The sequence below is a fragment of the Colletotrichum navitas genome (assembly GCF_030913465.1).
Source record: "Colletotrichum navitas strain CBS 125086 chromosome Unknown LY79scaffold_12, whole genome shotgun sequence".
NCBI lineage: Eukaryota > Fungi > Ascomycota > Sordariomycetes > Glomerellales > Glomerellaceae > Colletotrichum > Colletotrichum navitas.
The window spans coordinates 432,774-453,447 of NW_026850558.1; the positions used below are offsets into that span (position 1 = coordinate 432,774).

At 55.2% G+C, this 20,674-nt stretch overlaps 6 protein-coding genes across 6 annotated transcripts; 4 read left to right on the forward strand and 2 right to left on the reverse strand.

Annotated features, from left to right (window-relative positions):
* The first annotated feature begins 423 nt into the window (after positions 1 to 423).
* LY79DRAFT_62696 (uncharacterized protein) lies at positions 424 to 1,086 on the forward strand. The gene is made up of 2 exons (XM_060562117.1): positions 424 to 584; positions 633 to 1,086. The coding sequence occupies exons 1-2, from the start codon at positions 496 to 498 to the stop codon at positions 928 to 930; spliced, it is 387 nt and encodes a 128-aa protein (XP_060417263.1). The 5' UTR covers positions 424 to 495; the 3' UTR covers positions 931 to 1,086.
* A 24-nt stretch (positions 1,087 to 1,110) lies between these two features.
* LY79DRAFT_588077 (acetyltransferase) lies at positions 1,111 to 1,734 on the forward strand (the record flags this gene model as incomplete). Its single annotated transcript, XM_060560865.1, has 2 exons — positions 1,111 to 1,527; positions 1,582 to 1,734. 2 exons carry the CDS (start codon positions 1,111 to 1,113, stop codon positions 1,732 to 1,734), a joined length of 570 nt encoding a protein of 189 aa, XP_060417264.1.
* Positions 1,735 to 2,575: 841 nt separating this feature from the next.
* Positions 2,576 to 3,205, forward strand: LY79DRAFT_667408 (carbonate dehydratase; the record flags this gene model as incomplete). Its single annotated transcript, XM_060563367.1, has 3 exons — positions 2,576 to 2,755; positions 2,816 to 2,967; positions 3,025 to 3,205. The coding sequence occupies 3 exons, from the start codon at positions 2,576 to 2,578 to the stop codon at positions 3,203 to 3,205; spliced, it is 513 nt and encodes a 170-aa protein (XP_060417265.1).
* A 932-nt stretch (positions 3,206 to 4,137) lies between these two features.
* Positions 4,138 to 9,944, forward strand: LY79DRAFT_667409 (topoisomerase IV; the record flags this gene model as incomplete). The annotated part of the gene is made up of 3 exons (XM_060563368.1): positions 4,138 to 4,197; positions 4,619 to 8,203; positions 8,256 to 9,944. 3 exons carry the CDS (start codon positions 4,138 to 4,140, stop codon positions 9,942 to 9,944), a joined length of 5,334 nt encoding a protein of 1,777 aa, XP_060417266.1.
* Positions 9,945 to 11,022: 1,078 nt separating this feature from the next.
* On the reverse strand, positions 11,023 to 12,990 carry LY79DRAFT_62791 (Reticulon-domain-containing protein). Its single transcript, XM_060562133.1, has 5 exons — positions 12,328 to 12,990; positions 12,232 to 12,264; positions 11,990 to 12,151; positions 11,623 to 11,924; positions 11,023 to 11,559 (listed from the first exon to the last, which is right to left on the reverse strand). The coding sequence occupies exons 1-5, from the start codon at positions 12,494 to 12,496 to the stop codon at positions 11,113 to 11,115; spliced, it is 1,113 nt and encodes a 370-aa protein (XP_060417267.1). The 5' UTR covers positions 12,497 to 12,990; the 3' UTR covers positions 11,023 to 11,112.
* Positions 12,991 to 16,571: 3,581 nt separating this feature from the next.
* Positions 16,572 to 20,239, reverse strand: LY79DRAFT_62943 (TBC domain-containing protein). Its single transcript, XM_060562150.1, has 4 exons — positions 20,213 to 20,239; positions 19,355 to 19,923; positions 18,680 to 19,290; positions 16,572 to 18,540 (listed from the first exon to the last, which is right to left on the reverse strand). The coding sequence occupies exons 2-4, from the start codon at positions 19,844 to 19,846 to the stop codon at positions 16,593 to 16,595; spliced, it is 3,051 nt and encodes a 1,016-aa protein (XP_060417268.1). The 5' UTR covers positions 19,847 to 19,923; positions 20,213 to 20,239; the 3' UTR covers positions 16,572 to 16,592.
* Positions 20,240 to 20,674: the final 435 nt, after the last annotated feature.

The following is a 20,674-nucleotide window of genomic DNA, read 5'->3' on the forward strand; positions in this document are numbered from 1 at the left end:
CAAGGTCCAGCTGCAAGAGCCTATCAGATGTCTATGGCACAGGGGAGTTGGGTTTCGACTTCGTCCCAGTGGACAAGACCTGATTTGTTGGTGTGGGAGCTTGATGGGTGCGATGAAGCGGTTTGGTTCAGGGTGAGCGGGGGTTACAACCATCGACCAGGGCAACGGGGGAGGGGGCAGAGTGGGAAGCCGGCAACAAGGAATACAGGCGGTATGGATATGTTGAAGTGAACAAACACGCACTTGAACTTTACCATTGACCTATGTATTCCTCGCGGATTCGACCTTCAAGCTTGTTCCACTTCGAGACAGATCATCCCGGATCTGGCTTCTGGGACGAGTATGAGCGGCAGTAAGCACTCAAGGCAAGGTTGGCACCCCGTCTATGCCGAGCAAAGCACCATGCTGACGACCGCCGTTCCTCTATCGGATACCCGAACAATATATTGCAAAAGTCAATGAGAGCGAGATTGCAGGCATACAGACCATTGCGGCATGACAGTGCCCGTTACAAGGTGCCAACAGTTAGCGCAATATGCAGCGCCCCTCAGGCCTAGAATTCCATCACATCCTTCCATGCAGGGGTGGGTCGGGCCAGTCCTACGGCAGAACAGCGCTAACACACCCTACAGACAACCGAACGATGTCAGAAAAGAGCTTCTTCAGGCTGTTTCTCCCAGACCTGGACGACTCGACTCCACCATAATTCCTTTGGTGACTGAGACAGCTGCACGTACCCACACACTCTCCGAGCTCGCAACGCCGCCCCGCCAAACCCATCATCCTTCCAGGACCTCCCGCACTGTTTCCGAGACCCTCCGCCAGTGTCAATTGCATCAGTTGACTCAAACGCAGCCCGTATCTCTCACGCAGCCTCAGCTGCCGCAACTTGCTGTGCCGTGCTCACAAATCCATCCTAAGCTGAGTTGAGCCTTTGGCAAGCATCCCCTCAAGCTGTCACACTGGCCCCCAAGCTTATCAAGTTACGACTACAAGTTCGGAGCAAACACCAACTCTGACTTGGGACGTAGTCTTGACACGTTGGATGAATTGTTACATCTGATACCTTTTTACTATAAGGCACCCCGAAAGAGGACAATATCCACCACAATGTCCTCAAGCTCGGGGACGCCGTACATCTTCTCCCCGGCGGATCACGGGCATCTGATTCCCTACCTTGCAGCATTGCACGCCGCCTGTATCAGCTCAGATCGAACTCTCGCCACCTTCTTACCACCGCTGTCACACGAAAAGCTGCTGGGATGGTGGAAGGACCGCATAGCAGAGGTGACTGCTGGAACCCGGATAATGCTGATTCTCCTCGACGAATCCGAGCCGGGCAGCAAGCCCAAGGGAACCGAGCTCATGGGCGTGGTCATGCTGTCGATGCCCTACTCGGAGACGGGCCCGTTCCGCGGCTTCGTCGAGAAGCTCCTCATCAGCCCCAAATTCCGCCGGCGAGGCGGTGCTAGGATGCTGATGAGCGCATTGGAGGTCGAGGCCGTTCAGCGAGGACGAACGCTGCTGGTGAGACCCGAAAAAGGTGCTGTGTGTACGGGTCCTTGCTGACAAGAGACGTAGATGCTTGACACGGAAGCTGGTAGTCCGGCAGAAGAGGTGTACAATAAGCTCGGCTACATCGAGGTCGGGAGGATTCCCAACTACGGCATCAGCCCTGCCGTTCCACGACAGCTGAAGGATGAGGTGTTCTTCTATAAGCAGCTCACAACCTAGGTATCTAGGCAAGAGACTTTTGGCTCTGGCCGCGTTGAGATGGAGGCTGCCTCGGTTGGTTGCGGCAGAGACGAGGCAGCTCATATCGGTATTGGCGCCTATGCAGGCGACGGAGTTTGAAAATCAACCAAAGGTCTCCTTCCGATGCTTGCATGAACGGTTATACGGGGCCTCGACATGTTTCAACGTGACAGGGTGAACTACATACCTACTTACCTTACCTTACTCCCCACCATTGTGGGTTATTTTGGAGAGGCTCAATGATGGCTTTCGGGCTTTCGGTTATGTCACGCCTGCGTGCCAACAAACGCCGATGCACGGGAAACATAATTACCCCGCGACGGGTACTTGGCAGAAGCTCAGAGACAGTCACCGTGAAGAGTCCCCAACCAAGATTTGGCGCAAGCCGGGTGGCAGCTTATCGAGAACGCCGATCGGCGACGCCATCAACCCCACCTTGGGGTCAACCAGGCGGCGCTACCTTACTTTTCCCACCCGGGGACTGAACTACCGTTACGCTTGGGAATGTGCGGAGACGGCGAAGCTCTTTGGCTCAACGCTGCTTTTGTGCACAAAAAGCCCGAAAGCACGCAATGCATCCACAATCAATCAGGTACCATGAGTTCCCCAGAACTTCATGTGCTGCGCACGCAGGATAGACTACCCGGACCAGCTTGGAGCGGGAGGGGAAACGTAAATAACTAGCCAGGGGTCACGCATCTCTAACAATCCTGAGACGGGCTCTCCGTTGTTCTCGTCATCACCATACCTCGCCGACCTGTTTATACCTGACTGTATCCCAACTTGCTTCAATCATATCGAGGCACAACCAATGCTCATCATGTCCGACATTCAGAAAAATGTTGAGGCTGCCTCGGAGAGTTACTCGTTCAGCTTCGACAAGGGTCACCTGGCCTTGCCGCCGGCGAAGAAGTATCTCATCCTGACTTGCATGGACGCCAGAATCGATCCGGCACGAGCATTCGGCATCGAGTTGGGCGATGCGCATGTCATTCGCAATGTAAGGACAAGATGCCCTGGTTCCTGTACATGATGGTGTCACTCACTGTGAAAACGGCAGGCCGGCGCTTCAGCTGTCGACGGACTCCGCAGTATTGTCATCTCGCAACAGCTCCTCGGCACGCGCGAGATCGTCTTGGTCAAGCATACTGGCTGTGGCATGCTGACGTTCAAGAACGAGGATGCGTACGGCATCATCGAGAAGAACCTGGGGTCGGTAGTGCATAACACGAGCCGCGCCCTCATAACCGTTCGCTGACGTGCTCCTAGTGCTGATGCTTCATTGGAGGCCAAGAATCGCATCCCCGACTTTTTGGCCTTCCCCGAGCTGGAGGAGGCAGTCAAGAAGGATATTGACTTCATCAAAGCCTCCAAGTTAGTGCCCGACAGCGTGACGCTGAGCGGCTGGGTGTACGAGGTCGAGACTGGAAAGACCAGGCGTGTTATCTGAGGATCGAGTGCAAGTGCAGAAGCGGTGTGTCTAAGAAGCGGATGGTACCGGCAGTGGGGAGGCGTTTTCTTCCTTTTTTTTTCAATTTTTATTTTTATTTTTTACGTCTTGCGAAGCACTAGGCGTGACTTAGTGCATGTTTGAATGAGATGAAAATCTGCTGAGAAGGGTGAGAGGTTTCGGATATTCCATTGAGCAACTTTTCAGATACCGAGAAAGTGGTGGGTGAGAAGGCCCTCTCGCGCATCGCCACAGGTGAAGTAACAGACGTGAGTGAACACGCCGCACGCCATGCTTAAGGTTGTGGGTCAGGCATCTCCCGCCTGTTTGGGTTTGTTGCGGAATTTCAGTGACACCGCGGCGCCTCGATTGGACGGCGGGGCAGACAGACATGGCAGGTTCTCCACCCCGCCTCTAGAGCAGAACCAAGATCCTGGCGCCACGTCGTGATAGGCGTTGGGGCCTGAGGCAGTAAACAAAGGGAAGGGGCCAAACGCGGTCCAGTCAGAGAAGGCCAGGAGTGTGTCGCGACTCCAGTCTGGCCAATTTGTTTACCCTGGGGCCAAACATCAACATCCCAAGGGTTGCTACCAACAACAAAACGTCTTCCCCCATCCACTCCAAGGCCTCTGCACGCGAACCGCCCAACGCGACCATACATCTCCTCCCCTCAATGTAAAGCGACTTTGATCGAGCTGGCACACTCGTTCCTGTCTTTCCTCTCCTTTTTCTCAACACCGTTCGTGCCAATTGCGCGCCTGGTCCGCCCAGCTAGCCGTTTGGGAACAAATTCCCTACTTGCGTACTCCTTCACCTGTCGCCGAGCGAATCTTCAACCCTCATCACCACTGTTGAGTGTATCAACCACCGCTGTTTTCCGCCCATTCTCGTGTTTCTCCCCGCGCCTCGGGGAGCGCAGAATCTTGTACAAGATGGATTCCGACGCCGAGTCCGTGTTTAGCTTAGGAGACGAGTCTGACTTTGCGCCTGCGGTATGTATGCTTGCTTCTTATTTTTCCCTGGTCAGACAGAAATTCCCGTCTCTTGGTGGAGCCTCGTTACTGCTGCTGTATCCTTCCTTCTCGCCCCAACGGGAGGAAGGAGGTGCAGTTGCCTCTTCCTCTCGGTCATGAATTAGCCCCTCAATCACCCCGCGCACAACCATTCACAACAGCCTACCTCCAATCTCGAAGGCTTGCCCCGTCGTCGCAAACTTGCTGCGAAAGGACTTTCTTCAGCCCCCAAGTCACAGATCCATATTTGCGCAATCCCTCCAGCCCATACCTCTTTGGTTGACATTTTCTGTGCCTTGCTTCATGACCTCCGCACAACACATCCGGCACGATGTCTATGTTGCCGCCAAAGCCGGCAGCTCCTCGGACAAACACTCGACCAGATACTGATTTATCGCAGAAGCCCAAGGCCAAGGCCGCCGCCGTCCCCAAGAAGGCGCCGGCGAAGAAATTGACGCAAACCACTCTGAAGACGAAGGCCGCGCCGAAAAAGCGGGCGAAGCCCGAATCCGACGACGATGATGGCGCATCCAATTTCGACAACACCCCCCCTAGTGCGAAGAAGCTTAAGAAGGCTCCCGCTGCTAAAAAGTCAAGCGGGAACCCTCTTGCGGAAATCGAAAACGACAGCATGATGGTCGACGATGATGAGGAGCCCGCCCCGGGGCCCAAGTCCAAGAAGACGGCTACCGATACCTACCAGAAGCTCACCCAGCTTGAGCATATCATCAAGCGTCCCGATACCTACATTGGATCCGTGGAGCCAACCGAGCAACCCATGTGGGTTTTCAACAAGGAGACGAATCTCATGGAGTACCGCAAGGTCACGTACGTTCCTGGTCTCTACAAGATTTTTGATGAAATTCTCGTCAACGCCGCCGACAACAAGCAACGTGACGCTACCATGACCTACATGAAAATCTCCGTCGACCGCGAAGCCGGAGAGATCACCGTTGAGAACAACGGTAAAGGTATCCCGGTCGAGATTCACGGCAAGGAGAAGATTTACATCCCTGAGATGATCTTCGGTCACCTCCTTACTGGTTCCAACTACGACGACGACGAGAAGAAGACTGTCGGTGGTCGCAACGGTTACGGTGCAAAGCTTTGCAACGTCTTCAGTGAGCAGTTCACCCTCGAGTGTCAAGACTCCAACAGCGGCAAGAGATACAAACAGATCTGGACCGACAACATGAGCAAGTGCGGCAAGGCAAAGATCACCAGCAGCAAGACTAGCGACTTTGTTCGGGTCACCTTCAAGCCCGACTTCAAGCGCTTCAGCATGACTGGCATCGACGATGACCTCGAGGCCCTCATCTACCGCCGCGTCTACGACATGGCTGGTACTGTTCGGGGCATTAAGGTGCACCTTAACGGCACCCACATTAAGCTTGCTTTCAAAGGCTACTGCGAGATGTACGCCAAGGCCATCGCGAAGGAACGTGGTGCCGAGGAGGGTGTCGAGCCCAAGGTCGTTGTCGAAGTTGACAAAACCGACGCTCACCCAAGGTGGGAGATTGCCTTCACCGTGTCCGACGGCACGTTCCAGCAGGTCTCGTTCGTCAACTCCATCGCCACCACGTCTGGCGGCACGCACGTCAACTACATTGCCGACCAGATTACCGGCTCCCTGCTCAAGACCCTTGACAAGAAGAAGAAGGGCCACGCTCTCAAGCAGAACCACATTCGCAATCACATCTTCATCTTTGTCAACTGTCTTGTCAACAATCCCGCATTCACCTCCCAAACGAAGGAGCAAATGACCACCAAGGTCAGCCAGTTTGGTAGCAAGTGTGCCTTGACTGAGGAATTCCTAAAGAAGATCGCCAAATCAGACGCCATCCAGAACATCATTGACTTCGCTGAGAAGAAAGCCGATAAGATGATGGCCAAGAGCGACGGAAACAAGCGATCACGCATCAGCAACTCGAAACTGGTTGATGCTAACTTGGCCGGCACCCGCCATGGCCATGAATGCACACTCATTCTCACCGAAGGTGACTCTGCCAAGAGTTTGGCTGTCGCTGGCCGCGCAATTCTCGACCCCGACCGCATTGGAGTCTTCCCCCTTCGTGGTAAGATGTTGAACGTCCGTGACGCATCTATCGACCAGATCACGAAGAACCAGGAAATCCAGAACATCAAGCAGTTCCTCGGCCTGAAGCACAAGCAGACCTACACGGATACGAAGAGTCTACGCTACGGCCATCTGATGATCATGGCCGATCAGGATCACGACGGTTCTCATATCAAGGGTCTTCTCATTAACTTCTTGCAAGTTCAGTACCCATCCTTGTTGCAAATCCCCGACTTCTTCCGGGAGTTCATCACTCCCATCGTGAAGGTCTGGCAGGGACCCAACCCAAAGAAGCCGCTTCGCCTCAAGTCCTTCTTCACCCAACCTCAGTATGAGGAGTGGAAGGAAGGCCACAGGAGCGAACTGTCCAGGTGGCACTACAAGTACTACAAGGGTCTGGGTACCAGTTCGAACGAAGACGCCCAGGTCTACTTCACCAACCTCGACGACCATCTCAAGGAGTTCGACACGATGAAGCCGGACGAGGTGGAGCTTTTCGACCTCGCCTTCTCCAAGAAGAAGGCGGACGCCAGAAAGGAGTGGCTCGGCAACTTTGTACCCGGTACTTTCCTTGACCACTCGACCAAGTCCATCACTTACACGGACTTCGTCAACAAAGAACTCATCCTCTTCTCCATGGCCGATAACATGCGATCCATTCCTTCCGTCGTCGATGGGCTGAAGCCCGGTCAGCGTAAGGTTATGTACGCCTGCTTCAAGAGGAACCTGGTCAAGGATCAAAAGGTCGTTGAATTGGCTGGTTATATTTCTGAGCAGACGTCCTACCACCACGGTGAAGTCTCCCTTCAGCAGACCATCATTGGTCTTGCCCAGAACTTCGTGGGCTCCAACAATATCAACTGCCTGGAGCCCTCTGGAAACTTCGGTTCTCGTCTTGCTGGTGGTTCAGACGCTGCCAGCCCTCGTTACATTCACACAAGACTGTCTCCGTTCGCCAGGAAGATCTTCTCCCCTCTCGATGAGCCCAACCTGGAGCCGCAGTACGAGGACGGAAAGAGAATCGAGCCCAAGGTCTATGCGCCCATCATTCCCATGATTCTCTGCAACGGTGCTGATGGTATTGGTACTGGTTGGAGTACCTCCATCCCCAACTACCACCCAATCGATATCGTCAACAATCTGAAGAGACGCATGGGCCGCCTCGATCCCTCGAACTCAGAGGATGCTGCCTTCCAGCCCATGATGCCTTGGTTTCGTGGTTGGAAAGGCACCCCCGAGCAGTCCGAAAAAGACCGTTACAAGTTCAACGGCATCTGCGAGATCGACGAGAGGACCGGCGAAGTCATTGTCACTGAGCTTCCCATTCGCATGTGGACAGACGACTTCAAGGCGAAGCTGGAGGAGGTCATCAGCGGCACCAAGGGCCCCGTTTGGATCAAAGATTACAAGGAGTTCAACGACCACAAGAACGTTCACTTCGTCATTCAGATGGACGACAAGCACACCAAAGACATCTTGACGGACGGTCTCTTGGAGCGGTTCAAGCTCAGCAAGCAAATTGCCACCTCAAACTTGGTCGCCTTCGACACTCGTGGCCAGATTCGCAAGTATGAAAAGGTCGAGGACATTCTGGAGGAGTTCTACAACTACCGTCTGGACATGTACGCCCAGCGCAAGAAGCACTGGCTTGGTGTATACCATTCGGACTTCAGGAAGCTCTCCGAGCAAGCTCGCTTCATCAGGGAGATTATTGAAGGAAAGCTTGTTGTGGCCAAGAAGAGAAAGCAGGTCCTCGTCGAGGAGCTCGCCAAGCGCAAGTACGAGGCCTTCCCCAAGAACAAGGACAAGAACGTCAAGAAGAAGTCCACAGACGAGGACATGGAGGGCAACGATGAGGATGAGGATGACAACGACGAGCAGACCAACGGCTACGACTACCTGCTTTCTGTTGGTGCCCCCTGACCTGACGCTCAATTCAATTACTGACCATCTTGACTAGATGCCCATCTGGTCTTTGACCTACGAGCGCCTCGAGAGACTGGAGAAGCAGATTGAGAACAAGAAGGCCGAGCACGACGCCCTTCTCGCCCTCAGCGAGAAGGATCTCTGGACCCGGGATCTCGACGACTTCGTGGCCGAGTGGGAAAACCAGATGGCCCTGGATGCTGAAATCCAGACCAATATCCGCAGACTCGGTAGGCGTGTGTCGAAGAAGATTGGTGCTGGTAAGGGCCGCAAGGCCAAGAAAGATGACGATGACTACGCGCCTGGAGAGAAGAAACGTGCTGGCGCCAAAGCCAAGGCCGCTCCCAAGGTAACGGAAAAGGCAGCTGAGAGATTTGCCGCCATGTTTGACAAGGCAAAGGTGAAGCCCAAGAAGGAGGAAGCCGAGTCTGACGCTTTCTCGGACGATGACTTTGCTGCTCTCGGTCGCAAGGGCCCCGCCAAGCCAGCGGCTACTAGCGAAACCCGACCGAGGGCGGCGGCAACCAAGAAGAAGCCCATCTATACCTTGAGTGACTCCGATGACGAGGATTTCGCCAGCCTGGACAAGAAGAGTACGTCAGTCCCGGCAGAGTCAGCGACCGAGGACGACTCCTCGCAGGCCCAGAAACCAGTGGCGGCCAAGAAGCCCTCACCCCGTGTGGAAGAGTTGGATAGTGACGACGATTTCGAAAATCTGGGAAAAAAGAAGAGCTCCAGCGTCAAGCCCGAAACGAAGCCCACAGCCAAGCCTGCCGCGAAGCTCGCGTCAGTCGAGCCTGAAGCCAAGAGCAACACTTCTCGTACGCAACGAGCTGCTTCGACGAAGAAGAAGTACGTTCTTGACGAGTCGTCCGAGCTGTCTGAGGACAATTTCCAAAGCGTCGAGGAAAAGAGCGCCTCTCCCGAGCCGGCACCCGCGAAGCCCTCAGCTAACGGCAGGGGCCAACGAGCTGCTGCGACAAAGAAGTCCAAGTACGTCCTGGACGACGAGTCGGAGTCTGAAGCAAACGACAGCCAGATCGGAGACATTGGTGCTCTGGTTCGAGGCATTGGCGCGCCCAAAACAGATAAAGAGAAGGGTCGACTTAGTCTGTTTGCCATGAACCGCCCTGACGGGCGCGACTCCACTCTGCCCAAGATCAGGACGAAGGCGTCAAGAAACTTTGACGACGATAGCGTCGACGACACCAACTACGAGATGCTTGCTCGCTCGTCTCCCCACAAGACTTTTACCAAGGGCGACGACGTTGATAGCTTCTTGAGCGACGACGGTGCCCCTGCTACCAAGGCTTCCAAGACATCCGCCACCAAAGAGTCCAAGGCTGCTGCTGCTGCTGCACCTGTCAAGAAGGCTCGTGGCCGCCCTGCGGGAGCGAAAAACAAGTCCAAGGATGCCGAAGCAGCACCTGTGCCCAAGGCCAAACCCAAGGCAAAGGCTGCCTCCAAGCAGACCACCCTCTCTCCCGCTGCCAAGGCATACGCCGCAAAGAAGGCGACCAAGCGTGTCTTGAGCGACGACGAAGACGATGACGTGGAGATGGAAGAGGCCGAGTCTCCGCCTCGCCCGGCTGCTAGAAGCAGACCTGGACGAGCGGCAGCAACCAAGGCGAAGGCTAAGCCCACCTATGTTATCGACGACGACAGCGAGATGGATGTCGACGAGCCAGAGAGCGACGATCCCTTCGATATGGATAGCGATTAAAGGGGATAGTGCGTGTATATGCTTTTTCATGTGTGTATGTGTGTGTGTGCACATGGGATTGTATCGGCGAACGGGGATTACGGCGGGTGGTTTCACGAAAGGGCAGGCATTACTACTGCCGTTTTGTTTTCCTTTTCTCGAACCAGCTTTCTTGCTCTTGCTCTCTAGGAAACATCTTATTCATTTTTTGCTCCATTCCGGGCTGAGATGGCCTTTTACTTGCTGTGGTATATCTATATCATGTTCCCACATGGAACGGGAATGAAGGGCCAAACATGAAAGTAGCTATTCTGAGCCCTCAATATTTCTACACTGTACCTCGCTCGGCCCGGGTAATCGATTGCTGGGGCCTCGCACCTGATGGTGACCTCGCCGCCCGTGCCGGGACACAGACTCGCCCTCCTTCCCCGGGCTAGGATATGAAGAACTCACTAGTCTCTTCCCCGAGCCTGGCTCCGACTTGTAAGGCGGCACGGCTGAATCGTCCCCGGCCCCTGAAGCTCCACTCCACCTCGACCCATTCTTCGGGAGGCTTTGTCAAGCGTTGGTTGACCAGGCCGAGGGAGCTGGGCTCGGAACGTGCTGGTGCAGACCGTTGACTAGTCATTCCATGCTTGGTGGAGCTGCTACTGCCTGCCTGCCCCAATCCTTCTTGGTGGATCATTATTACCAAGCCACAGTGCTCTCAATACAACGTCGTAGCATCTGGCAGCCTCGAACAGGCGGGGCTCATGTCAAATACATCCACATCACATTTGGGGAGTGTGGAAAACTAGTTGTAGAAACAGCTCGATTCTCTGCGTCCCCTAGACAATCTGATGATCCCCCTTTCGCCAAAGCCGCGTGCCATGAAGAGACGACTAGAAAAACAAATAAAACAGAGGCCAATACACTACATGCGTACACGATAATTCGTTTCACGTCCCTTGCCTCCGCTTGGAGACACTTTCTGATATTATCATTTTCGTTGCTGGCTATGTGCAACTAAAACTCCTTGCCAGAACCAACCCGCAAACCAGATCACACGCCAACAAAGCCGCAGAGAGAAAGGTGGTGTGCGTGATCTCGTTCATGTTCGTCATGAGTCGTTCCGTTGTCGTCGAGCGAGAGACATACGTCATATGCCTGCTCAACTGTGTACACTCAGAAAACCAGTCAAACGATATGTTTAGGAGGCGACCATGGGGGTCTTCTCCTCGGCATCCGGGACAACCGGCTCGGGCTGGATGTCGGATTTGGGAGCAGTAGGGAAGTCCTGCTCCTCGACGGAGGGGCGGACGTCGGCGGGAGCCTGGGAGGGAGGAGCGGGGGCGCGAGCGGCCTCGGGAGAGGCGGAGCGGCGGCCGAGGAGCTGCTGAGCCTTGGCAGTGTAGTCACCCATGTACTGCTTGGTGATGTTGGTGGCCTCGGCGGTGTGCTTGCCGGCGACGGTGCGGAACTGGTTCGTCTGTTGGGTGATGATCTCGCCGGCGCGGTTGAGCTGGGCGTCAATGAGTTCCTGGTTGGAGGTGTACAGGAGGGGGATCATGAAGAGAGCAGTAGTGGCGATCAAGGAAAGGCCCCAGAAGGGAACGATCTTGACGAGGTAGTAGGCGATGAAGGAGCCGATGAAAGCCTACGAGGTGTGTCAGTCGCGATGATGTCAATTATTGTGGGGACTGTCACGCGAGCAACTTACAGCAGCAGAAACACCAACGTTCTCAGCGAAGATGATGCGCTGAGCCTCAATGACGAAAAAGTTGACGAGCTCGTGGACGTCTCCTATGGCGGCATCGAGCGTCTCTCTGGAGATGACGAAGTAACGTCTGGGGCGAAGCTGGGTAGCGAGGCCGTTGCTGAGGACGAGCTTGCCGGCAAGCTCTGCAAGGACGGTGGTGCCAAGCACCATCCAGGTGAGCTTCAAGCTGTATCGCAAAACATCGAGGTAGCGGGCAGCGAAGATGAGGGCGACGATGGAGCTGTAGGCGATAGCCGAAGCACCTGTAGGCTGGCTGTCAGTCGGAGATCGGAATATCAGGGAGGAGGGGGGCCGGGCTAGCACATACGAGGGTTGTTCCACGAGATAAGCTCCGAGAAGAAGGAGTGGTAGTGCGTCAACGGCTGGCCAGTGGCAGCGGGGTTGGAGGGCGTTCTGCGAGCGGCGGCAAGGTTGCCGAGCTCGGCGGTAGTCTTTGCGGACTGGTCCTTAACACTCTGAGCGACGGGACCTGGAAAGAAGAAATTTGATTAGTATTTGGTGATGATGCGCCACGAAGACGTCATCGGGTAGAAGGCAAAAACAACATACCGTTAGAGACCTGCTGGTAGGCAGCGGCAGCGTCTGAGGAGGGATTGTTAGCTTATCGGGGTCGCTAGAGGTGAAGAGGCGAGGTTGAAACACTACTTGCACACATTAGCCGGATGGTCCCTGAGGAAGCAAGATCTGTGACGCGGAAGTCGCGGGATCTCTGGACTGGGCAGCAACGACGTACCTTACTGTCCTTGGTGGCCTGGATGTAGCTGTTGCCGTTGGCAGAGGGAGCCGTGGTGGGCGCGTCCGGGAAGTCAGACATCGTGGAAGATGGCGACGAAGCTTTTGCTGCGATGTGTGTTGGTGCGTGTGTTTGGGGAGAGTTGGCGGTCGGTGGGAATTGGTGTCGTGTGATGCCGGTACCTACTTGGAAGCTAGGAGCGTTTCAAGAAATCGGAGCCTGCGTGGGGGAGGAAGGGTTATAGAGGGGTGTTTTTGGTTTCGGGGCAGGAAGCAGCGAGTAGCAGAGGCAGAAGCTGAAGCTTGGAGAAGATGTTGGGATAAAAAAAAGGGTGCGAGAGGTGTTTGTAGGACGAGAGAAGGCCAGGTGTTATGATTGTGTGACGATGTTCAGGTCTGGAAGCTCCGGCAGAGAGAGATAGGGGAGATAAAACCAGAAAGGCGAGGAGGGTGTGGGTGGGTGTGGATAAGTGGAGGATAGTGGTAGTAGCAGGTGGAAGGCAGGGGAAATAAGGGAAGGGAAGAGGGAAAATAAAATAAAAAAGACTTTGTGTGTGGTGAGTGGTGCAGCGGCGGCGGCGGCGGCGGCGACGGCGGTGGTACTTGCTCTGGGTATGAGGTGAGTGCTGTGTGATGCAAATGAAGATCAAAAAGCAAGGAGCAGGAGGAGCACCGCAGAGCCCACTGGGGGCTGGCTGTCCGTGCCAACGCCAGGCCAGGCCAGGCCAGACCAAACCGGACCAGCAGCAGAGCAGCGCAAAAGAGCAGACCTCACACGCTCTTTTTCTGAGCAAAACAAATCAAAGCAAATCAAAGCAACACCACGTCGTCCCCCTGGGTCTGTCTGTCTGGGGTGAAGCAGTGACGCTCTTGTCTCCCAAACAGGGCCTCCCAGCCGGCAAGGGTCCCACGTAGTATCCGTACTGAAGTGGTGACCACGGCGGCTTGCACTCTTCAGGAGGAGCTCCTGTCCCTTTTTTTTCCCCGTCCTCTTTGCTTTCTGTTTGGTTTCCTCTCCCTCTTGCGCGTCCATTGCCTCATCTCATCCTTGCGGTGTGGTGGTTCACCTCACCCAACTAAGCATTACCTCACCGGTTCCAACAAGCCCAACCTGGCCGCCCTTGAACTCCATCCATATGTACGCCATCTACTGCACTAGGTACTGCAGCAAACGCACACGCACCAATGACTGCAATGGTGGAGAATGCAAGAATGTAGGTAGGTGGGTACTCGACGCATAGGGGAGCGAGAAACGCGTGAGAGGGTCTGAAAAATAAAATAAAATAGAGAGGGTCCCTGTTCGGGCTGTGGCTAGTGCCCGTCCCGGCTTGTTTGCGGATTGATGACGCAAAAGCTATGCCACAGCATCCAATCACCCGGTACCAATCGACTACCTATCTCTGCCGGGAGGACTTCGCCTGGCCCAATGACGGTGTATCGCCTCGGTCCAGCCAGGCGAACCCCTCCTCCCCAGTCTTCGGCGTCATCCCACCGTAGCAACGTGCTATTCGTCGCCGCTAGCTATGCGGCCTGCATGTGACGTCCTTTGCATTTCACTCTCCCTTTCTCCCTCTCTCAGCCCACCGGGCAAGTACGTACCTTGGTACGTCTAGCTGCAGCAGAGAAGAACACCATAATCATTGTTGACCATCTCATCATGGGGTGGCTGAAGCGACAGGGGGGCTTGCTCGTGTGCTCGGAATCCTGAAACCATGGCAGTTTGCTGATATCTGATGCTGCCTTCTTCGTCTCGCCTTGTATTTTGTTCTCTTTCGCCTCATGCTTCAGACTGGCTTGTGTGTCCTCAAACTCCTACCTATCCGTTATCCAGCAGTGTACAAATAGGCAGACGATGCGACGCCACCGCACCTATCCTACCAATGGCCATGCCGTCCTATTTTCACCATCTCCACCTGTCGCGCCCGCGATGCATTGCCTAAGAAAGGTGGGAAAACAGAACGCCCCGACCATGCATCCCCAGTTAGTCAGCGGACAGCGCGAAGGGAGAAAGACGCCTGGTCCTAGCTTTCCTTTCCAAGCTACGCCATGCACACACCGTTTAGCTCATGACCCGCCCTATCCAGCCCCTCCTCCTCAGCAACGCGCCACGACAACCTCGTGATATCATGTCACCTTGGTCTTCCAAAACATCATTACCATCACGGCCAGCGCCTTTCCCCCTCCGTTGCCGGGGCCCTAAGCTTCGCAGTTCGGGGTACCCCGGGGACGTTTATCATTCGTTCACTGCCAACGCATCGTTTTGCGATTCCGCCGAGGTGCCTGATCGGCTGGTCAACCCGATGCGAGGGAGCTACCGGTAGCTACGGGCTATCAGACGAACCATGATGCCAAACGCAGCTGCGCTTTCTTTGCTCTTTCTACGTTATCCCATCTTATTTTCTGCCCACGGGCACGCCGCGAGCTGACAACTGTCCACCTTTACCTCGTGGGTATCTCCGTAGTTGCCCACGTTGTCAACGCCGCTGCGGCCACCCGAGGCCTGCGGGAACAAGTGCGTGCGTGCGTGCGTGCGTCAGCCTCTTCTTCCTGCCTCCCCTTTGGCATCTGACATTTGGACCGGGGGGCCGGAGACGGAGCAAACAGCGACGCCAATGCCAAACGTCGACGGCTTTAGCTTGGCTGGCTGACAAGTGCCATTTTGCTGCGCACACGTGGGCGCAGATTGCGGTTGGTCGAAACCAAGCCAAACTACCCAGCCCCTTCCGCCAATCTCACTCCAAAAAAAAAACCTTCCACCTGCGTGTGTCACAGCAACCTCGTAAAGTGTTGGGGCAAAAAATGACCAGCGAACCGGAAGGGGAGAAACAGACTCATTAATCAAACAGCTCTTAATCAATAGCGATATATACATCTACACACTATTTTGGAAAACCCACTCCTACTATAGCAACGGAGTCCGGGAAATCATACGTAAGGGTGCCCGAACCAGCAATACCCTGGGTCCAGCTGCCAGCTGGCGCCACACTTTTTTGTCTTTTTTTTTCTTATTCTTCCTGCTCTGCTCTGCCCCGAAGCTTTCACATGCAAATCGCGCTTACCATGAACCCCCCCCCCCCCCCCCGATTTGAGTTTGGAGCACACCGCCCCGCAGTGCACCACCACCCACCCGCTTTTTTTTTTTTTTTATCTCGCATTCTCCCACAACGCACCGCCACAGGGAGGTTTGGGGGTCCAGACATGGGCGGGGACGCAGAGACCAAGGGGTCAAGCAGTTGTGATGGAGGCCACTCTACCTATTAAAAAAAACCCGGCCACCCAAAGTGCCATGTGAATAAATGTTACCGGGAAAGAGTGATCCACGGTACTGCCGAATCAGGCAACCGAAAAAGGGGTTGACGGGGCCCGGCCCACCTTGGCCTGAATTGATGCTCATGGACCATGCCATACCTACCTACACACGCTGACGGCTGATATCGTGACGGGTTAAGCTACCCAGGTATAGCGCGTGGGCCGATTTTGAAATGTTCCGTCACCGCCGCACATGAATGTGAACACAAAGAAGCGCACGTTCAAGCTCCGGAGTATTCATTCCCCATCGTATTAGTAGCTTTATAACTAGCACTTGTCATGCCTTCGATTCTTCCTTTCAAGAAAAAAAAGTTACTACTAGTAGTATTTCTATAGTGTTTGCCTGTATTTTAACCTCGGCGGTCCCAGAGCGAGAATGAGAAGGGGAAAAGCTCCGGTCCATCTGCCCATGCTACATATAATCGCATATGGGGCCGGTGTACATAAATTACAAGTTCATGAAAGGGCCCGAGATGAAAACGTTTCTGTCTCGTTCCGGGGGTTATGAGAAGTGTCGTCTCCCCAGCTCCGATGCCACATTGCGTGGGTAAGAGGAGGAATAAAAGTGAGTAAACAGTCTAGAATGCCAATGCAATGGGGGTTGTGTGTGAGAAGAAGAAAGAAGAGAATAAAGATGCACCCTCCAACCCCCCCAACGTGAAGAGCGTACCCAGCTTCCACGCATGCAAAATGCCTTGGTCTACTCCCTCTTGGAATGCGGACGACAAGGCAGTGGCGGCGAGGCGACAGGTCTGGTACCCGTCACCGAATAAAACCAGAATGCAAGATGCGCTAGATACTCCGAATGCTTCTCTAGTCATGTGTTGAAACGCCAATATCGTCATTAAGTGGTCGATCCGACTCCCCGTCTATCTCCTCCAACCCCAGAAGCCTCCCGCCGCCGTCGTCGCGGCGGTCGCAGCCGTAGTCGTCGCCGGTGGGGCGGGTTTGGCGGGCTCTGTAGCTGCACCCGTGAGGCGACCGAAGACGCCCATGGCGGCCGCCGCTGCGGCGGATCCTGCCGCTGGCGGTGGTGTCTCCGCGGACGCGAGACCATACGCCTTGCGCAGGCTTTCCAGCTTCTGCTTCGTCTCTTCGGCCTCTTGCCTGGCAATAGCCTCGGCGGTCTTGGCCTGAACGAGCTCCAGCAACAACGCCTCGTGTTGGTCGTCCGTTGGCGGCGGAGGACGCGTCTGGGTGGCTGGTGGAGGGGTCGAGTCGTGCGGCTTCGGCAGGGATGACGACCGCTTGTTAAAGATCGATCCAGCTTGAGATGGAGTCGACTTGCTCCTACTAAGCTTCAGCTCTCTCAAGCCGCTAGCGCCGCTCGTGGAGCTCTTCCGCATGAGCCCATCGCTGACCTGGCGAGTGTTGCTGTCCGCCTCAGCGGCTGATGCCCGCGCCCTCATGTTATGTATCTGCTTTTCAAGTCGCTGTTTGTCCTGGTGCAAGATGCGTGTATGCGAGTGTGATTCTCGCACTTGGTCCTTCAGGGCGGATATCTCCTGGTCCAAGTCGAGAATCTTTCGGTTGTAGTCCTGGGATTGCGATATCGCACTGGCGAGCTGGTCCTTGAGCTGCTGCAATTCCTGTTGCATCTGCGCCGTTGACCCTCCCCGAGACATTCTGAGATCGCCACTGCCATGGCGCCCGAACCTTTCTTCAACGGTGTCGAGGAGCTGCGATAGATCCTCTGGCAAGGGGCTACCCTGCTCGTCAGTCTTGGGAGGAGTGGACACGTCTCCCTGGCCTCCCTCGCGTGCCTCAGCTGCGGAGTCATCGGCTGCTTTGAGAGTACCGACGCTCGCATCGGTACTGACGGAGTCGTTGCTGGCCTTCTTGCGCAAGCCGTCTAGAAGCGACCGGACAGCCTGTTTGTCCTCCTCGCGCTGTTCCCTTTCTTTTTGTAGTTCGCTCGCGAGCTGGGCGTGGTTTCGTTGCAGTTCGGTCAAGGCGGTGAGGAGGTCTTCGATCTGGGTGTGAAGAGCATTCTCCTTGTTGTTCTTGCCGCCGTTGCCGTACAAGGGCTTGCTGCCAGGGATGGGCGTCGATTCGCGGATGGATGAATTGTCGTCGGTGTTTGATGAATCTCGGGACACGGTGGTGGCTTCGGTGGATGCGGAGCTGAGGACGCTAACGGAGCTGGCTTCCATCGAATTGAGGGTGGAGGCCAGGCTCTGCTTTGAGGCGGTCCTGCGCAACATGCTCAGAGGCCGTGACGGAGCGGTGAGGCCCGGGCTAAGGGTGGAGGAGGACTTCGGGGAGATGATGGTGGAGGAAGCCCAAATGCGGCCGAGGAAGCGGGAGGCTGCAGTGGTAACGTCGGAGGAACGCGCCGCATTTGCGCTAGCGATCTGTGCGTCTCGGTACCCCTGTTCCAGCTGGAGCAACTTCTCTCGAGTGACAACGCCCGATAAACTGACAAAATCCTGGACAAACTCGTCTGCGTTGTAATGGTAACAATCCCAGAGGCCCCTCGAAAGGAGGAGTTGCATTACATCCTCGAGCTCGGTGCATGCCAGGATACGGGTTTGGTTCTTTTGCATCAGGGACAGGGCGACCCGCATAAGGGTCTCCGGGGCCCCCTCGGCAAAAATCACATCGTAGATGCGAAACAGCATTGGCAGGGGGCACGTTACGGCGAAAAAGCTGAGGAACCACTGTGAAACGTACGCTGGATCGACTTGTAGGTCCTCCAGGTGGTTCGACACTGGTGTCATGTGTTCTCGCAGAAGCTCCCGAAACTGGTGGATGCGAGCATGCAGTCCTGACAGGTCTGGCAAAAAACAGCTACGTAAATCGTATCGTTCCATCAATCTAACCATCCAATGTTAGCTTCGACGTTGCGTTTGCTTCCGAAACCTTGTTTTCCTTGAGGTATTTCTTTTTTCTTCTTCTTCTTTCCTTTTCGGATGATGTTCTGGACATTGTTTCTTTTTTCTCGGGTAGCACTTACCGAACCAACACGCAAAACGCCTGCTTGTCAGGCATGTGCATCAACAGCGGACCAACCAGAAATGCCAGCCCCTGGCAGTATCCAATCTTTGTATCGTAGAGACTGAAGCATTTCAAGACCTTGCCGAGCATACGTTGTCCGTCGCCTTCAGGGTCGCGGAACATATCGACGCCAGGAAAGCTCCGGCCGAGGTCTTTGCCAATGATGGGCTCGTAAGGGCTCGACTCCCCACTGAACCGGTCGTATTGCTCCTCCAACGATGAATCGCGAGCGCCCGACATGCTTTGCCATACGACCCCTCGCAAGGGCGGAGGGATGCCTTTGCGGATCTTGTTGGAGAGGAGAGTCGGCAACCGAGCCGCCGTCTGTTGGTAGTCCTTGACCAGCGCAGCGTAGAACTCGAGGTCGGTCATCGGTGGCGGCGGGAGCATCGAGTATCGCAAGGCCGACGGCGTCGGTCCGTGGACCATGTGTCGTAATTGTGCCATTGACGGCGGTCTGGGGCGATTGGAAGCGGCGACTTGTTCAACAGCTTGTACTTTGATGCTCTTGGGGTTCGTAGCTAGCTTGTCGTTTTCCTGCTCCAGCATTGCAAGCAACATGGCTGTTGACTGTCAGGATTTGTTAGCCTGGTTGAGCTTGAGGTGGAAAGCAGCAGAAATGGCGTCTTCTTACTCTATCGGTGTCTGCGTCCCTAGGCTCCTTTGCTTCTGATTTCTGCAATTCGTCCCAATTTACCTCTTCGTCGTCTTCTTCTTCTTTTTCTTCCACTACTTCTGTTCCTGTTTCCTGTCCCTGCTGCTGCCCGGTGATAGTCTGGCGCCGAGGCTCTTCCGGGCTTCCTTGAGCTTGTGCCGAAACGACCTGGTCCTCTTCCACTTCGTCGACCTCCTCCTCGCAGTCCACGAGCTCGTCTTGGAGATTCCTATTGGCGGTCGTGTCAGGTAATGGCGTAGCTGGGTCACTGGGCGAGCTGTCGTCGGCGTCGGTCTCGGGCGTGTCCTTAACCTCGGCTTCCTCTACCTCTTGAACAGGATATGGCAATTTTTCGATTCGAACTGTGCTGGGTCTCCTCCTTGGGGATGAGTCGGGGCCGATGCTCGTATTGACGGTGGGAACAGGCGGCTCGGACAGCCTGACGGTAACCATGGAATCATGGGCCAGCATCTTGGACGTCTCCCGGTGGTCGTCGTCGTCGTCGTCGTCGTCAGTGGCGGTGGCGAGTCGGGGTTCGGTTTTGGCATGTGTTAGCTCGGTGTTGTTTTCCACTTCATGATGCCGTTGCTGCAGCGCCAGCTCCATGGCCAGGCTAGCCCCCCCGACGGGTTTGTTGGTATTTCCCGGCAGATAGTGAGAGAGAGTAACCGCAGCAGTGATTGGAATGTGGACTCGTCGAATGTGTCCAGCGGTAGGACAGTCAACGACGAGTACGCGCAACTGCGACCCTGTTTCCACGACTCATAAATCGCAGGATAATCTCGCCTCGCCGTGTTCGAGGGCTCGACGTGTTGGAAGTGTTCGAGGTCGGGTTATGTGGTCTTCTTTTTTCCTCCTCTCTTTTCTTTTTGTTCGATTCGCGAGTCGACGGGGATCGGTCGTACCCAATACGTGGCGATAGGGAGCGCGAGGTCAGGCGACACAATGCAGCAAAGCAAGCAACGCAGATCAGGGATGTGCGACAAGGTTGGCGACGGCAACACGGCAGCCAGAGGGTGGGAGGTGGGGGGGTGACAGATACCGATGGGAGAGTAACTTGGATGGCTTGGGTGAGGTAAATGAGAAGGACGGAAATGTGTGTGTCAATGTATATGTGTGTGTATGTGCGCGTGTGGCTTTGGTTCCGAAATAAATTGTCCAGCAGTTTCCTTGCACGCGAGAACGAAGGTGACCAGGGGGCACCAATGACATGACCAAAGTAACACCCCCTCCAAACGAAGCCCTTGTAGACTGCGACGTTCGGGAATAGAAAGGGCGGCTTAAGTTAGAGCTGCTGGA

Bases quoted from the DNA above. Each gene is read 5' to 3' on its own strand.
- LY79DRAFT_62943 (XM_060562150.1), bottom strand. From the start codon at position 19,846: ATGCTGGCCCATGATTCCATGGTTACCGTCAGGCTGTCCGAGCCGCCT. The intron at 19,291-19,354 runs GTAAGAAGACGC...AAATCCTGACAG, and splicing joins GGGACGCAGACACCGATAGA to TCAACAGCCATGTTGCTTGC. The intron at 18,541-18,679 runs GTAAGTGCTACC...TTGGATGGTTAG, and splicing joins GCGTTTTGCGTGTTGGTTCG to ATTGATGGAACGATACGATT.
- LY79DRAFT_62696 (XM_060562117.1), top strand. From the start codon at position 496: ATGACAGTGCCCGTTACAAGGTGCCAACAGTTAGCGCAATATGCAGCG. The intron at 585-632 runs GTGGGTCGGGCC...CACACCCTACAG, and splicing joins TCACATCCTTCCATGCAGGG to ACAACCGAACGATGTCAGAA.
- LY79DRAFT_62791 (XM_060562133.1), bottom strand. From the start codon at position 12,496: ATGTCTGACTTCCCGGACGCGCCCACCACGGCTCCCTCTGCCAACGGC. The intron at 12,152-12,231 runs GTATGTTGTTTT...TCTTCTTTCCAG, and splicing joins CTACCAGCAGGTCTCTAACG to GTCCCGTCGCTCAGAGTGTT. The intron at 11,925-11,989 runs GTATGTGCTAGC...GCCAGCCTACAG, and splicing joins TATCTCGTGGAACAACCCTC to GTGCTTCGGCTATCGCCTAC.